Source organism: Oncorhynchus keta, chromosome 22, assembly GCF_023373465.1.
Source record: "Oncorhynchus keta strain PuntledgeMale-10-30-2019 chromosome 22, Oket_V2, whole genome shotgun sequence".
NCBI lineage: Eukaryota > Metazoa > Chordata > Actinopteri > Salmoniformes > Salmonidae > Oncorhynchus > Oncorhynchus keta.
This window is the reverse complement of record NC_068442.1, coordinates 13,709,921-13,728,247: the sequence shown is the minus strand read 5'-3', so window position 1 is coordinate 13,728,247 and position 18,327 is coordinate 13,709,921. Positions and strand designations below refer to the sequence as shown.

Here is an 18,327-nt window from a genome sequence, read left to right as displayed (position 1 = left end):
ACCTCTTCTGACAATTGGCCTGGACCCTTTATTGCCGACACGGAACCCCGCCGATCCATCACGGCTGGTCTGCCAAGGTAATCAATCGTCTGTGGTCTCAACAGGCTTTTCCGTTGCGCTGTCACTGAAGACCCAACTGCTAGCGCAGGCCCGCTAGCTTTCTGAACGCCGTGCCTCCCGCTCGCCTAGCATAGTGGCGACTACCGAACAGCTCCTGGACTAACTTATTTCTGCTCATTGGACCCTATGATCACACATGCCTCTCTCTAATGTAAATATGCCTTGTCTTCTGCTGTTTAATCGTTTTATTTCACTGTAGTGCCCCTTGTCCAGCTCAACATGCCGCAGATAGCTCTTTTGTCACACACCCCACACATGGGGAGACCTCACCTGGCTTAGTTGGCGCCTCCAGATATGCAAGCTCTCTCATCGTCACTCAATGCCTAGGCGTACCCCCACTGTACTCACATCCTACCATACCTTGTCTGTACATTATGCCCTGAATCTATCCTACCACGCCCAGAAATCTGCCCCTTTTACTCTCTGTTCCCAACGCACTAGACGACCAGCTCTTATAGCCTTTAGCCGTACCCTTATCCTACTCCTCCTCTGTTCCTCTGGTGATGTAGAGGTTAACCCTGGCCCTGTAGCCCCCAGCATCACACCTATTCCCCAGGTGCTCTCATTTGTTGACTTCTGTAACCGTAAAAACCTTAGTTTCATGCATGTTAACATCAGAAGCCTCCTCCCTAAATGTGTTTTATTCACTGCTTTAGCACACTCTGCCAACCCTGATGTCCTAGCCGTGTCTGAATCCTGGCTTAGGAAGGCCACCAAAAATACTGAAATTTCCATCCCTAACTAAAACATTTTCCGTCAAGATAGAACTGCCAAAGGGGGCGGAGTTGCAATCTACTGCATAGATAGCCTGCAGAGTTCTGTCATACTATCCAGGTCTGTGCCTAAACAATTTGAGCTTCTACTTTTAAAAATCCACCTTCCCAGAAATAAGTCTCTCACTGTTGCTGCTTGTTATAGACCCCCCTCAGCCCCCAGCTGTGCCCTGGACACCATATGTGAATTGATTGGCCCCCATCTATCTTCAGAGTTCGTACTGTTAGGTGACCTAAACTGGGATATGTTTAGAACCTCGGCCATCCTACAATCTAAGCTAGATGCCCTCAATCTCACACAAATGATCAAGGAACCTACCAGGCACAACCCTAAATCAGTAAACACGGACACCCTCATGGATATCATCCTGACCAACTTGCCCTCTAAATACACCTCTGCTGTCTTCAACCAGGATCTCAGTGATTACTGCCTCATTGACTGCGTCCGTAATGGGTCTGTGGTCAAACAACCACCCCTCATCACTGTCAAACGCTCGCTAAAACACTTCAGCTAACAGGCCTTTCTAATCAACCTGGCCTGGGTATCCTGGAAGGATATTGACCTCCTCCCGTCAGTAGAGGATCCCTGGTTGTTCTTTAAAAGTGCTTTCCTCACCATCTTAAATAAGCATGCCCCATTCAAAAAAGGTAGAACCAGGAACAGATATAGCCCTTGGTTCACTCCAGACTTGACTGCCCTTGACCAGCACAAAAACGTGGCGTACTGCATTAGCATCGAATTGGCCCCGCGATATGCAAATTTACAGGGAAGTCAGGAACCAATATACACAGTCATTTAGGAAAGCTGAGGCTAGCTTTTTCAAACAGAAATTTGCATCCTGTAGCACTAATTACAAAAAGTTTTGGGTCACTGTAAAGTCCATGGAGAATTAGAGCACCTCCTCCCAGCTGCCCACTGCACTGAGGCTAAGAAGTACTGTCACCACCGATAAGTCTACTTTAATCAAGAATTTCAATAAGCATTTTTCTACGGCTGTCCACGTTTTCCACTTTGCTAACCCTACCCTGGCCAACAGCCCTGTACCCCCCACAGCAACTTTCCCAAGCCCCCCACTCGCTTACCCTTCACCCAAATCTAGATAGCTGATGTTCTGAAAGAGCTGCACAATCTGGACCCCTACAAATCAGCTGGACTAGACAATCTGGACCCTCTCTTTCTAAAATGATCTGCCGAAATTGTTGCAACCCCTAATACTAGCCTGTTCAATCTCTCTTTCATATCGTCTGAGATCCCTAAAGATTGGAAAGCTGCCTCGGTCATCCCCCTCTTCAAAGGGGGAGACACTCTAGACCCAAACTTTTACAGACCTATATCCATCCTGCCCTGCCCTTCTAAAGTCTTCGAAAGCTAAGTTAACAAACAGATAACCGACCATTTAGAATCCTTATCCACTATGCAATCTGGTTTCCGAGCTGGTCATGGGTGCACCTCAGCCACGCTCAAGGTCCTAAACGACATCATTAGCGCCATAGATAAAAGATAGTACTGTGCAGCCATTTTCATCGACCTGGCCAAGGCTTTCAACTCTGTCAATCACCACATTCTTATCGGCAGACTCAACAGCCTTGGTTTCTCAAATGACTGCCTCGCCTGGTTCACCAACTACTTCTCAGATAGAGTTCAGTGTATAAAATTGGAGGGCCTGTTGTCCGGACCTCTGGCAGTCTCTATGGGGGTGCCACAGGGTTCAATTCTCGGGCCTATTCTTTTCTCTGTATATATCAATGATATCGCTCTTGCTGCTGGTGATTCTCTGATCCACCTCTACGCAGACGACACCATTCTGTATACATCTGGCCCTTCCTTGGACACTGTGTTAACAATCCTCCAAACAAGCTTCAATGCCATAAAACACTCCTTCCGTGACCTCCAACTGCTCTTAAATGCTAGTAAAACTAAATGCATGCTCTTCAACAGATTGCTGCCAGCACCTGCCCGCCCGCCAAGCATCACTACTCTGGACGGTTCTGACTTAGAATATGTGGACAACTACAAATACCTAGGTGTCTGGTTAGACTATAAACTCTCCTTCCATTCTCACAATTAAGCATCTTCAATCCAAAATTAAATCTAGAATCGTATCCTATTTCGCAACAAAGCATCCTTCACTCATGCTGTCAAACACACCCTCATAAAACAGACTATCCTACCGATCCTTGACTTCAGCGATGTCATTTACAAAATATCCTCCAACACTCTACTCAGCAAATTGGATGCAGTATATCACACTGCCGTCCGTTTTGTCTCTAAAGCCCCATATACTTACCCACCACTGCGACCTGTGTTCTCTCGTTGGCTGGCCCTCGCTACATATTCGTTGCCAAACCCACTGGCTCCAGGTCATCTATAAGACTTTGCTAGGTAAATCCCCGCCTTATCTCAGCTCACTGGTCTCCATAGCAACACCCATCCGTAGCACACGCAGGTATATTCCACTGGGCATCCCGAAAGCCAACACCTCTTTGGCTGCCTTTACTTCCTGTTCTCTGCTGCCAATGACTGGAACGAATTGCAAAAATCACTGAAGCTGGAGACTTATATCTCTCTCACTAACTTTAAGTATCAGCTGTCAGAGCAGCTTACCGATCACTGTACCTGTACACAGCTCATCTGTAAATAGCACACCCAACTACCTCATCCCCATATTGTTATTTATTTATTTTTAGCTCTTTTGCACCCAAGTATCTCTACTTGCACATCCATCACTCCAGTGTTAATGCTCAATTGTAATTATTTTGCCACTATGGCCTAGTTAATGCCTTTCCTCCCTAACCTTACTACATTTGCATACACTGTACGTAGATTTTTCTATTGTGTTTTTGACTGTACGTTTCTTTATCCCATGTGTAACTCTGTGTTGTTGTTTTTTGTCGCACTGCTTTTCTTTATCTTGGCCAGGTCCCAGTTGTAAATGAGAACTTGTTCTCAACTGGCCTACCTGGTTAAATAAAGGTAAAATAAAAAATATATGTGTGTACAGTGCATTCAGAAAGTATTCAGATCCCTTGACTTTTTCCACATTTTGTTACGTTACAGCCTTATTCTAAAATGGGTTAAAATATATATATACCTTCAGCAATCTATACACAATAGCCAATAAAAACAAAGCGAAAACAGGTTTTTAGAAATACCATATTTACATAAGTATTCAGACCCTTTGCGATGAGACTCGAAATTGAGCTCAGGTCCATTCTGTTTCCATTGATCATCCTTGAGATGTTTCTACAACTTGATTGGAGTTCACCTATTGATTGGACATGATTTGGAAAGACACACACCTGTTTATATAAAGGTCCCACAGTTGACACGGCAGGTCAGAGCAAAAACCAAGCCATGAGATTGAAAGAATTGTCCGTAGAGCTCAGAGACAGGATTGTGTCGAGGCACAGATCTGGGAAAGGGTACCAAAATATGTCTGCAGCATTGAAGGTCCCCAAGAACACAGTGGCCTCAATCATTCCTTTGGAACCACCAAGACTCTTCCAAGTGCTGGCTGCCCAGCCAAACTGAGCAATCAGGGGAGAAGAGACTTGGTCAGGGAGGTGACCAAGAACCCGATGGTCACTCTTGACAGAATTCTAGAGTTCCTCTGTGGAGATGGGAGAACGTTCCAGAAGGACAACAATCTCTGAAGCACTCCACCAATGAGGTCTTTATGGTAGAGTAGCCAGACTGAAGCCACTCCTCAGTAAAATGCACATGACAGCCTGCTTGAAGTTTGACAAAAACCACCAAATGACTGACACCATGTGAAACAAGATTCTCTGGTCTGATTAAACCAAGATTGAAGTCTTTGGCCTGAATGCCATGTGTCACTTCTGGAGGAAACCTGGCACCATTCCTACAGTGAAGCTGGTGGTGGTAGCATCATGCTGTGGGGATGTTTTTCAGCGGCAGGGATTGGGAGACTAGTCAGGATCTGAGCAAAGTACAGAAAGATCCTTGATGACAACCTGCTCCAAAGCGCTCAGGATCTCAGACTGGGGGTGAAGGTTCACCTTCAAAGCACAAAGCCAAGACAACACAGGAGTGGCTTCGGGACAAGTCTCTGAATGTCCTTGAGTGGCCCAGCCAAGGCCCGGACTTCAACCTGATCAAACATCTCTGGAGAGACCTGAAAATAGCTGTACAGCAACGCTCCCCATTCAACCTGACAGAGCTTGAGATGATCTGCAGAGAGAAATAAGAGAAACTCCCCAAATACAGATGTGCCAAGCTTGTAGCTTCATACCCAAGAAGACTTGAGGCTGTAATCACTGTAGTCACTGCCAAAGGTGCTTAAACAAAGTACCGAGTAAAGGGTCTGTTTTTGCTTTGTCATTATGGGGTATTGTGTGTAGATAGATAAGGGAATAAATATTTTTAATCAATTTTAGAATAAGGTTGTAACAAAATGTGGAAAAAGTCAAGGGGTCTGAATACTTTCCAAACACTGTAGATACATATGCACATCAGGACATGTACATAGTAAATATGAAAATAGAATACAGTATGTCAGAACATGCGATTTCCCCCTATCTGCAAGCATGACCAATGGCATGACACTTTATTGACATCTGATTTGAACCAACCAATTAGAATACATAAACATGAAATACATATTTCTGCAGTGTCTAGTGGAAACGTAACCAACCCTGTTTGTTCTTCATGAAACGTACGTTATGGAAAACATCTCGCACTAAGTCATAATTATAGAATAATGAATGGATTGGCAAGATTTTGGCACTGTCAACCTTTCGAATGTTAGTAGTTACAATCAATTAAATCACCTAAATGTACTCACATTTACTGAACATTTAGTATTTGAAACACAAACATTCATTTCCCTACTGCTTTTTCTATAATCCTACAGCCTCTCTCATTCTCCATACTTTATACTCCAATGCATTCGATGTTATGCATGCACACCATGGTGTTGGGCAGCTGCTATTTGAAAACTCACCTGGTTTAGAAATCAAACCGGTTCAAACTGAAATCAAACTGATCTTATTGCAGAGCACATTGTACACCTGTTTTTTTAGAGAAGATTATATTGCAAGGTATGCTATATGTGTAGGCTATTCCACATGTATAGGCTAATATGTATATGTCGTTTTTAAACCTCCATTCTAGCATACAGTAACGTATACATATTTATCTGCATGCTTTTATTTGGGTTTCTATGCAAATGAAATGATTTAATGTTTCTTTAAGCCTTCAGCTAGTTACTTGAAATTAGACAATCATGCCAAAACATTATTCAAACTTGAATTCACTGACAGATAACTAATGAAAAACTAGCTTCCTGAACAGGCACATTGACGTTAACAGCAAAGATGTTTAGAACTGTGTGTTTACAGCTGGCGAGGCTAGTCAATTGTAACATAGGCTAGCTTTCAATAAATTAGCTAAACGGTCAACGGCGTTACCTCTTCATATGATCAAGACCATACCCATTGCATGCTACATATTTAAAGTGTACTCGAAAACAGATATTTATATTTTTTCAGTCTTTGGGAGTTGACAGCAGATCACGATTTCATGTGAGGCTGTTTACATCTTAGAAGCAGGCCATTGGCTGCCTTCATCACGAGGGGTATGTACGGAAGTTCTGATTGGTTTCAAGTGTTCTGATTGGTTTCAAGTTCCCAAATATACTATTTTTCTAAGAAAATGTGTAAGAATTTAAGGTGCCAACAAATGTTGTCATATATAAAAAATATTTTAAAAACATGCTCCTCCCTCGACGTAGATCGATCAACTTCACTGTTTTCTGCGTCGGCCCACCACATAATTGAAGCCACGGAAGTTCAAGGCTGATATTGTTTGCAGAAAACAGAATTCCTCATTATAGTGAATTGAAAATTGGCAATCTTCATGTAAGCAATTGTTTTCCCCGAAGACAATCATAGTACTAATAATTACTTCTAATACACCAGATGTAAGTCATTGAGCCAATTATAAAAAATATAAAAAATCGCACACATAAGTAGTTATAAGGATAATTTAGTTGATAATAGCAGCCTGGCAGTACCCAGGTTGTCCTTCAACTGGAGTTAGCCTTGCAACGTCACTTCTTTGAGTAGCTCAAACTGCGCATTAATTTGGCTTCAAAAGAGTATTCACATAGGAATGAATGATGTCACATGATCGATGGCTTTGTCTTTCATATATACAGTAACATGTTCTATTACAAAGAAGCATAGAACAATGAGATAGAACAATGAGACATATTTCACTGGATGTATAAAGGATGTATAAATATGAAGCATCCGCTTGGCGTTTCCACTCACTACCAAATATGGTAGTGAGTGGAATGGAACAAGATGGATTTTGGCCAACATTCTGCACATTTTCTCATCGATGAAACATTTGATCTTAATTCAGTTTTCTGTTCCCCAAACCAGAATCTATTATGAACAGTGGACAAACGTTTTAAAAAATCGCGTTGTTTAGGAGTGCAAAGTCGAATTTGGCATTGCTTTCTAGGTTTGAGTGAGAAATAGTGTATTGTAGCCCTGCTACCGCCAGATGGCGGTATTATTCCTTACATCTTTTGTCATTTTTGTCAATTTCAAAATGAGAAAAGACCTAAGGACTACAGACTAATGGGTTGTTATATTGTGTTAGTCTATTTAAAAATCAAATCACATTTTATTCATCACATGCGTTAACAACAGATGTGGACTAACAGGGAAATGCTTACTTACGTGCCCTTCCCAACAAAGCAGAGAGAAAGAATATAGAGAAATAATGGAAAAGTAAAACACATAATAATTATAAAAAGTAATAATAGATAATAGATACATACTGAGTAACAATAACTTTCCTTTATACAATGAGTATTAGTACCAAGTCGATGAGCAGGGTTACGAGGTAATTGAAGTAGGTATGCACATATGCATACATGTACATACATGTGAATTGTTAGATACTACTGCACTGTTGGAGTTAGGAACACAAGCCTTTCACCACACCTGCAATAACATCTGCTAAATATGTGTATGTGACCAATACAATGATTTGATAACTATGATTAAAGTGAAAGATGGTAAATAGTAGCAGCAGGGTATTCACTGTAATGAGTCAACGTTAGTGCAAAAAGGGTCAATGCAGATAGTCCTGGTAGCTATTTGGTTAGCTATTTATCAGCCTTATGGCTTGGAGTTAGAAGCTGTTCATGTTACCGCTTGCCGTGTGGTAGCTGAGAGAACAGTCTGACTGCTATAGAGGTCCTGGATGACAGAGAGCTTGGCCCCAGTGATGTACTGGGCTGTCCACACTACTCTCTGTAGCGCCTCGTGGTCGGTTGCCAAGCAGTTGCCATACCAAGCAGTGATGCAGCCAGTCAAGATGCTCTCAATGGTACAGCTGTATAATTTTTGAGGATCTGTGAGCCTGCCAAATTTTTTCAACCTCCTGAGGGGGAAGAGGCATTGTTGTCCCCTCTTTACAACTGTGTTGGTGTGTTTGGACCATGATAGATCCCGAGTGATGTGGACACTGAGGAACTTGAAGCCCGCAACCCGCTCCACTACAGTCCTGTTGATGTAAATGGGGGAGTGCTCGGCTTTCCATTTCCTGTAGTCCACAATCAGCTCCTTTGTCCTGCTGATGTTGAGGGAGATGTTGTTGTCCTGGCACCGTACTGCCAGGTCTTTGACCTTCCTATAGGCTGTCTCATCGTTGTCGGGAATCGGGCCTACCACCTGTGTGTGATCTGCGGCCATGCTTTCGTGGGTGGACAGAAAGTACAGGAGCGGACTAAGTACACACCCGTGAGGGGCCCCTGTGTTAAGGGTCAGCCAAGTGGATGTGTTGTTGCCTACCCTCACCACCTGTGGGCATCCCATCAGGAAGTCCAGGATCAAGTTGCAGAGGGAGATGTTCAGTCCCAGGGTCCTTAGCTTAGTGATGTTTATGAAAACTGAGCTGTAGTCATTGAACAGCATTCTCACGTAGGTGTTCCTTTTGTCCAAGTGGGAAAGGGCAGGGTGGAGTGCAATAGCGATTGCTTCATCTCTGGATCTGTTGGGGCGGTATGCGAATTGGAGTGGGTCCAGGCTTTATGGGATGATGGTGTTGATGTGAGCCATGACCAGCCTTTCAAAACATTTCATGGCTACAGATGCGAGTGCTACAGTGCGATAGACATTTAAACAAGTTACTATGGCATTCTTGGATACAGGGTCTATGGTGGTCTGTTTGAAACATGTAAGACACTTGCCAGCTTGTCGGCGCATGCTCTGAGTATGCGTCCTGGTAATCTGTCTGGCCCTGCGGTCTTGTGAATGGTAACCTGTTTAAAGGTCATACTCACATCGGTTACAGAGAGTGTGATCACACAGTCATCCAGAACAGCTGGTTCTCTCACACATAATTCAGTGTTGCTTGGCTCGACACGAGCATAGAAGGCATTTAGCTAGTCTCTTAGGCTTGTGTCACTGGGCTGCTCATGGCTGGGGTTCCCTTTGTGACCCGTGATAGTTTGCAAGCCCTGCCACATTCGATGAGCATCAATCAGTTTAGTAGAATTTGATATTTGTCCTGTTATGAAGCTTTGCCTGTTTGAATGTTCGTCGGAAGGCCTAGCAGGATTGCCTGTAATCAATGGCTTCTGGTTGGCATATGTACGTATAGTCACTGTGTGGACGATGTTGTCAATGCACTTATTAATGAAGCTGGTGACTGATGTGGTAAACTCCTCAACGCCATCGGATGAGTCCCGGAACATATTCCAGTCTGTGCTAGCGAAACAATCCGGTATCTTAGCATCCGCTTCATCTTTCCGTATTCAGCTTTGACTTCTTGTTTGAGTGTTTGCTTGTAGGCAGGAATCAGGAGGATCGAGTTATGGTCAGAGGAGGACGAGGGAGAGCTTTGTATGTGTCTCTTTGTGTAGACGAAAGGTGATGTAGAGTTGTTTTCACCTCTAGCTGCAAAGGTGACATGCTGGTAGAAATGAGGTAAAACGGTTTTCAGTTTCCCTGCATTAAAATCACTGGCCACTACGACCTTTGCCTCTGAATGAGCATTTTCTTGTTTGCTTATGGCCCTATACAGTTCCTTGAGTGCGGTCTTAGTGCCAGCATCAGTTTGTGATGGTAAATAAAATATAATGGATGAAAATTCTTCGTAAATAGAAGGGTCTACAGTTTATCATGAGGTATTCTAACTCAGGCGAGCAGAACCTCAATACTTCCTTAATATTAGAGCTTGCACACCAGCTGATGCTAACAAAGAGACACACACCACTCCCCTTGAGCTTACCTGACGCTGCAGTTCTGTCCTGCCGATGCATAGAAAAACCAGCTAGAATATTATCGATGTCCTTGTTCAGCCAAGTTTCAGAGAAACATAGGATATTACAGTTCTTCAGATCCCGTTGACAGGACAGTCTCGAACAGAGCTCATGTACATTGACCAATAGAACAGAGGGTAGAGGTGGATTATTTACTTCCCTCCATAGTTTCATCAGGGAACCCGCACTTCGGCCTCTATATCTCTGTATCTTTCTCTTCAGGTTGTCTGGGATTAGGGCCTGGACCAGGGCTAACAGTATGTCCTGTGCTGCCGACTCGTTGAGGTAGAAATCTTCATCCAAATCGAGGTTAGGGCTGAGCTAAGCAGTGTTTGTGAGTCAAGGGCGGATCCCGAAAATGGTTCTTCTTACAAAAACATCTGCAAAGTCTGAATGGTTTGAGCTACAAACTATTATGACCCATCTATGAACAGCTGAAACTCTTACGGACATGCACTGTTTTTCTCTATGACGCTCACAAGCCACACGAGTCGTTAGAAGGTAAAGAAGTTATTCTACATAGAAGATCATAGGAAATCACAGGACATAGTGTCTATAATACTGTAATAAGCTCACAGTTTCTGTCACAAACTCCAAACTCCACACAATTATCACTGACCAGTTGGATATTTATTTCCCACTAAGCAAACAATTTCAGGCTTTTGCTTGGCAGACCTGTCACGTCTACTCCTGCTCCTCCTCTCTGGCGCTCGTTGTCACCAGTTTACTCATCATTAAGCACACCTGCCACCATCGTTACGAGCACCTGCGCTTCATGAGACTCACCTGGACTCCATTACCTTCCTGATTTCCTCCCCTATACCTGTCATTCCCTTTGGTTCTTTCCCCAGGCGTTATTGATTCTGTTCCTGTGTTTTATGTTGGTACGCTACTCGTGTTTCAGTTATTATTAAATTCACTCCCTGTCCTTCTGTAGCACAGTTGGTAGAGCATGGCGCTTGTAACGCCAGGGTAGTGGGTTCGATTCCCGGGACCACCCATACGTAGAATGTATGCACACATGACTGTAAGTCGCTTTGGATAAAAGCGTCTGCTAAATGGCATATATTATTATATTATATATATTACTTGCTTCCCGACTCCTAGCATACAAGACCTTTTTTGTTTATTGACATTTTTCAATAAAAACCATGAATATAAATGTTTATGTCAAATAGTTTTGTTTTCTACTTGTATCCCTGGTTGTCCGCAAAAGAAAATGATAAAACAGAAAGTAGAGAATTCCAGCTTTTTCACTGTGGGAGGCCTGGGACCAATGGAGTTGAAACAGAAATAACCGGATACTGCGTTTGTATAGGACTCCAAGCTAAAATGTATGTTTTAAATAACTATTTGATAACCAGAGAACCTTGTACCACTCGTCCTCTCTCCTTCCATCTCACCCTCATCTCCATGTCCGTCTCCAGCTCTGCGGTGGACTTCAGGACAGGCACCAAGGTGGCCATCAAGAAGCTCCACAGGCCCTTCCAGTCTGAGCTCTTTGCTAAGAGGGCCTATCGGGAGCTGAGGCTGCTCAAACACATGAAACATGAAAATGTAAGACTTGCAAGCCAAAAGTCCGAAATCAACCCTTATCCCATTTAATTGCACTACTTTAGTCCTTAAGGGTTGCAGTCCTCAAGGTTTTTTTGCACCCTGAGTGACACTTAGAAATTGCAAGCAAGTAGCCGAAGTGATTGCCTTGGGTAATCCACTCCACAAACAGTCTCTGATTAAATGGCAAGATGAAAACCAGAGAGGCTCCCGAAGACCAGAGTTATGCAAACCTGCCCTAAAAACACTAGGCTTATTAGCAATATACTGTAAGCTAGGCCTATAGGGTGTTTGTTTCTTACTATGTAACAACCTGATCAAAACCTAATATAAGTTGTTTATTTTTCCTCGTTCTCTCTCTGGGGTTAGGTGATTGGCCTTGTGGATGTATTCACTGCTGACCTCTCCTTAGACAGATTCCATGATTTGTGAGTACACTTGTGTTTTTTTCATATTTGGTCACGAACTTCAAGTAAACAAAAATGGAAGTTGGAGACACAATATCCACATTCCATACCACTGGATGTTTAGCAAAGTCAAAGTTCCATCTTTCTTCTCCATGTTGGTTGGTCATTGCGAAGATATATAGACATTTAGTCTCTCTCTGACTCTCTCTGTCTCTCTCGCGCTCTCTCTTGCTCTCGCTCAGCTATCTGGTGATGCCTTTCATGGGAACCGATCTGGGGAAGTTGATGAAGTTACAGCAGCTCTCAGAGGACAAAGTACAGTTCCTGGTCTATCAGATGCTGAAAGGACTCAAGGTGTGTCTCAGTCACACACAATCTCATAAATACTTCTATACAGTACATGCATGTATATAAATATGTGTACTCCCTGATATTGTATGTTATTGATGGAAATGCCTGTTGTATTATTTTATTACAGTATATCCATTCTGCTGGCATAATTCATAGGGTAAGTGCATCTCCTTTTTCCTGTGTGTGTTTGTGTGTGTGGCTCCTCAAAATGACCCACTGAATGTTTGTATCTGCAGGACCTCAAACCAGGGAATCTGGCCGTTAATCAGGAATGTGAGCTCAAGGTACCCAGTCACACACCCAGTGCTCTGATATCCTATAACATATCATATGAATTGGATTCATAACATATCATATGAATTGGATTCGGAACATATCATATGAATTGGATTCGGAACATATCATATAAATTGGATTCGGAACATATCATATGAATTGGATTCGGAACATATCATATGAATTGGATTCGGAACATATCATATAAATTGGATTCGGAACATATCATATGAATTGGATTCGGAACATATCATATGAATTGGATTCGGAACATATCATATGAATTGGATTCGGAACATATCATATGAATTGGATTCGGAACATATCATACGAATTGAAAACATATCATATAAATTGGATTCGTAACATATCATACGAATTGGATTCATAACATATCATACGAATTGGATTCGTAACAATCATATCATATTCGAACATATCATATAAATTGGATTCGGAACATATATGAATTGGATTCGGAACATATCATATGAATTGGATTCGGAACATATCATATAAATTGGATTCGGAACATATCATACGAATTGGATTCATAACATATCATATGAATTGGATTCGTAACATATCATACGAATTGGATTCGTAACATATCATACGAATTGGATTCGGAACATATCATACGAATTGGATTCGGAACATATCATACGAATTGGATTCGGAACATATCATACGAATTGCACACAAAAAAACAGGGACAACTTTTGGCTCGTGAGCACCACTTTCAAAACTACTGGCTGAAAGAGGGCATCTTTAATAGCCTTTGCACAGACCAACAGGCAACATTTCTCTCCGTTGACTTTGTTGTAATGGTTTGATGCCTGAGCACAGTTTTGCAGCAATAATGACTTCCATAGTATTTTGTAGTGTTATAGCTGTTATGATGTAGATACAACGGTATGGTGCAGTCATGAACTGCTATTTTGAAGGATGTTTTACTTGTGATTGTGATACATTTGAAGTCTGAAGTTTACATACACCTAAGCCAAATACATTTAAACTCAGTTTTTCACAATTCCTTACATTTAATTCTAGTATAAAATTCCTTGTTTTAGGTCAGTTAGGATCACCACTTTATTTTAAGAATGTGAAATATCTAAATAATAGTAGAGAAAGTGATTTATTTCAGCTTTCATTTCTTTCATCACATTCCCAGTGGGTCAGAAGTTTACATACACTCAATTAGTATTTGGTAGTATTGGCTTTAAATTGTTTAACTTGGGTCCATTCCTCCTGACAGAGCTGGTGTAACTGAGTCCAGTTTGTAGGCCTCCTTGCTCACACATGCTTTTTCAGTGTTCCATAGGATTGAGGTCAGGACTTTGTGATGGCCACTCCAACTCCTTGACTTTGTCCATTTGGAAGACCCATTTGGGACCAAGCTTTAACTTCCTGACTGATGTCTTGAGATGTTGCTTCAATATAACCACATAATTTTCCATCCTCATGATGCCATCTATTTTGTGAAGTGCACCAGTCCCTCCTGCAGCAAAGCACCCCCACAACATGATGCTGCCACCCCCATGCTTCACGGTTGGGATGGTGTTCTTCGGCTTGCAAGCCTCCCCTTTTTCCTCCAAACATAACGATGGTCATTATGGCCAAACAGTTCTATTTTTTTGTATCATCAGACCAGAGGACATTTCTCCAAAAAGTATGATCTTTGTCCCCATGTGCAGTTGCAAACCGTAGTCTGGCTTTTTTATGGCAGTTTTGGAGAAGTGGCTTCTTCCTTGCTGAGCGGCCTTTCAGGTTATGTCGATATAGGACTCGTTTTACTGTGGATATAGATACTTTTGTGCCTGTTTCCTCCAGCATCTTCACAAGGTCCTTTGCTGTTGTTCTGGGATTGATTTGCACTTTTCGCACCAAAGTACGTTCATCTCTAGGAAACAGAATACGTCTCCTTCCTGAGCGGTATGACGGCTGCGTGGTCCCATGGTGTTTATACTTGTGTACTATTGTTTGTACAGATGAATGTGGTACCTTCAGTTGTTTGGAAATTGCTCCCAAGGATGAACCACACTTGTGGAGGTTTCCATTTTGTTTTTCTGAGGTCTTGTCTGATTTCTTTTGATTTTCCCATGTGTCAAGCAAAGAGGCACTGAGTTTGAAGGTAGGACTTGAAATACATCCACAGGTACACCTCCAATTGACTCAAACGGTGTCAATTAGCCTATCAGAAGCTTCTAAAGCCATGACATAATTTTCTGGAATTTTCCAAGCTGTTTAAAGGCACAGTCAACTTAGTGAATGTAAACTTCTGACCCACTGGAATTGTGATACAGTGAATTATAAGTGAAATAATCTGTCTGTAAACAATTGTTGGAAAAATTACTTGTCATGCACAAAGTAGATGTCCTAACCGACTTGCCAAAACTCTAGTTTGTTAACAAGACATTTGTGGAGTGGTTGAAAAACGAGTTTTAATGACTCCAACCAAAGTGTATGCATACTTCTGACTTCAACTGTATGTGGTTGTTTTACCTACATTGGTTGAATGCAGAGAGCATCAGCAGAATGACTAAAATGCTAATGTAATGTCCAGTAATAATAAGAGTGTGTTGTGTCTGTGTCAGATCCTGGACTTTGGGTTGGCGCGGCAGGCGGACAGTGAGATGACAGGCTACGTGGTGACCCGCTGGTACAGAGCCCCTGAGGTTATCCTCAGCTGGATGCACTACACCCAGACTGGTCAGCAGCACAACACCCTAACACTCCTCTTAACTGGTCCAGGATCAGATGTGTTGTTAAGTCGCTGATAGTTTAGGCTAATACTGGAATACAGACAACAGATCTTGGATCAGCTTTTTAACAAGGCTGAAAATTCATCTGAGTGGTCTACATAGATGACAGAGTCAACTGAATGCGTTAAAACCTATGGAGACTGGTAGATTGTCCACAAGGTAGTGCTCAAGCCTGTATTTTCTGCCTAGTGATGAATGCCCTTCAACATGGTTCTACCAGATTTAAACAACAACCATGTTAATGGAGGTCCTTTCTATCAGTTAACAGTATTCTCTCCCTTTCCTCTCTTCTCAGTGGACATCTGGTCTGTGGGCTGCATCATGGCAGAGATGCTGTCAGGGAAACCACTGTTCAAAGGCAATGACCGTATCCTGATCTGACCTGCCCATGAACCCTCCTATCCACGGTTGCACAATACACATATGAAACTCTATTACTGTGGTTAATGTTGTTTATGTTGGAATCATACTTGCTTCCATTCTTACTTTTCGGTTTGACTGACTAGAACTAGATTATAACCTTATAATGGCCAGGTGGGTTTGTTTCACTTTCACACTAGACGCAATGTATTTCCCGATGAGGATGTGTTCAGTATGTAGTTTGACCTTTGAACCTTGACCTGTGGAGCACAGACCTGGATCAGCTGACTGAGATCATGAAGGTCACAGGGACACCCACTCAGGAGTTCATCACCAAACTGCAGTCTCAGGATGTGAGTCATGTACTTACATGCCAAACACATACTATAGGTCTACATGCACACAGGCCTTGATTAAATAGGTTGATGTTCTCTTTCTCAGGCTAAAAACTATGTCAAAAGCCTTCCCAAAGTGCAAAAGAAAGACCTTCAGGCACTCTTTTCCACAGTCAACCCACAGGGTAAGACCATCACCATGTCATGTATAGTGGATCTGCAGTATCTCATCGTCATGACTACTGTTCCTATGTCTCCTGTCTGTATCCCTCTGTTTAGATGTGTCCATTCCCTCCTCTTAGGTGTATTGAGACTCTGATGATGCACTTTAAATGAAATTTGACTTGATTCTATATCTCCCTTCCCGTCATCTCCAGCGGTGACAGTTATAGAGCGCATGCTGCTGCTGGACCCAGAGAGCAGGGTGACGGCAACGGAAGCCCTCGCCCTGCCATACTTCTCAGAGTTCAGGGAGCCAGAAGAGGAGACCGAGGCCCAGCCATACGACCACTCTGTAGACAACTCTGACCTGCCTCTGGAGCAGTGGAAACGTAAGGAGGAGGGGAAGGCTGGGACAGAACCCAGGGTGTATTCATTAGGCTCCAAATGGAAGATTATGTACTGAAACAGGGAGGGTTACCCGGACTTGTCCATTCGAAGCGCTCGTTTTCTGTTGCAAAACGTTTTGCTACTGTGTGTCCTAATGAATATGATCCCAGGACAGAGGTGAGGAGGTGTCAATAGGGACCTGTTTGTTTTCATTGGTTAACATTATAACATAAAACTACTATTTAAGGCATTTTTGAAAGATATCCAGACAAGTTTTGGGGTGGTATGACAGAGTCATGCCTCTCTGGAATAGGGACTTGATGTGTTGCTGATGGATTTTACAATGAGCTACCTCAATATGCATATTTTCACAATTTCATTCTCTTCCATGAATTTCAATGATAACCTTCTCTATGTAAACACTGTTATGTTATGTATCTGTCTTCTCTTTCTCCTTCTGTTTGTTTACAGGTCACACGTTCACAGAGATCCTGTCTTTCCAGCCCATAGTGGTGGAGTCCAGGGAAACCGCACTGTAAGATGAAGCGTCACACAAGGGACCCCCCCCACACACACAATTTTTACATGTGTGTCATCCTCTGTTCAATCATCATTCTCAGTCCATTGTGTGTGTGTGTGGGGGGGGGTCCTCCTCTTGTGTGTAGTTTTTCAGCCATTTTGACACCAATGTGTAGTTGCCTCCTGTATAAAGCCCATATTCAACTGAAATTCTAGGATGTTTCCTTGTGTGTGTGTGTAGCTGTGTAGTCTAAACATTTGTCTGTAACCACTACTGATCTTTCCTAAACCTTGTAATTCCCTCTTATTGCCTTAATGGAAGAACAATAGCATACAGCCAAACAACATCTGAAAACCATTTACTAAAGTGTAAGCACAGAAGCAGTTTTCTGCCAAGGAATGCACACACATAAAAATCATTGGTAGCTTGTAAAATGTTGCGCAAAAAAATACATTTGTTTATTTGCCATTTACTGTAATTTTTCCTTACACTGGTTGTATTTTTTATTAAACCCAGTTGTTCAAAAAAAAAAATCCCAGATATGCCACTATGCAAATATCATGCCATTAGGCTACTTACTTATATGTAATCAATATAGCATTTTTTATTTTTTAGATGTATGTAAAAAATATTATATATGTTTTATGATGGGAACATGCAGTGAATGCTCTGCCTGTAATAAAACAAGGCAACAGTAAACATGTCGTCCTTCATGAATGATGCAGCGCACCCCCAATTGCAATATTGCGTGTACCCACAAATGATCCATTATTATTGACCAGATACTCAAGTGGCCGCTCTAACAATGAAAATAAATGTCTCCAAAAAGGGAAGGCAGTTAGCCTGGGTACCAGGCCAGGGCTTGACATTCAGGTACATTTGCCAGTAGCACACCGGGCCATGATCACAGGAAAGCAAGTTATATTCAATTGTGGGTGATTTCATGTTTCATTTGCAGTCTGGGCAAGTATCTTATATTATAGCCAACCATAAAATCTGATATTTACTCTGTTTG

At 42.3% G+C, this 18,327-nt stretch overlaps 1 protein-coding gene across 2 annotated transcripts in view; it reads left to right on the top strand.

The window, feature by feature from the left end:
- The window catches only part of mapk12a (mitogen-activated protein kinase 12a), a 28,112-nt gene extending 10,101 nt beyond the window's left edge, over window positions 1-18,011 (top strand). For both annotated transcript variants that reach the window (XM_035798283.2, XM_035798282.2), the window contains exons 2-12: window positions 11,623-11,752; window positions 12,119-12,177; window positions 12,399-12,510; window positions 12,635-12,664; window positions 12,744-12,791; window positions 15,381-15,495; window positions 15,844-15,915; window positions 16,182-16,261; window positions 16,350-16,428; window positions 16,621-16,794; window positions 17,264-18,011. In XM_035798283.2, the coding sequence (XP_035654176.1) occupies window positions 11,623-11,752; window positions 12,119-12,177; window positions 12,399-12,510; window positions 12,635-12,664; window positions 12,744-12,791; window positions 15,381-15,495; window positions 15,844-15,915; window positions 16,182-16,261; window positions 16,350-16,428; window positions 16,621-16,794; window positions 17,264-17,331 (967 nt within the window). In that variant the 3' untranslated portion in view covers window positions 17,332-18,011. The remainder of the gene's footprint in view (window positions 1-11,622; window positions 11,753-12,118; window positions 12,178-12,398; window positions 12,511-12,634; window positions 12,665-12,743; window positions 12,792-15,380; window positions 15,496-15,843; window positions 15,916-16,181; window positions 16,262-16,349; window positions 16,429-16,620; window positions 16,795-17,263) is intronic.
- Window positions 18,012-18,327: the final 316 nt, after the last annotated feature.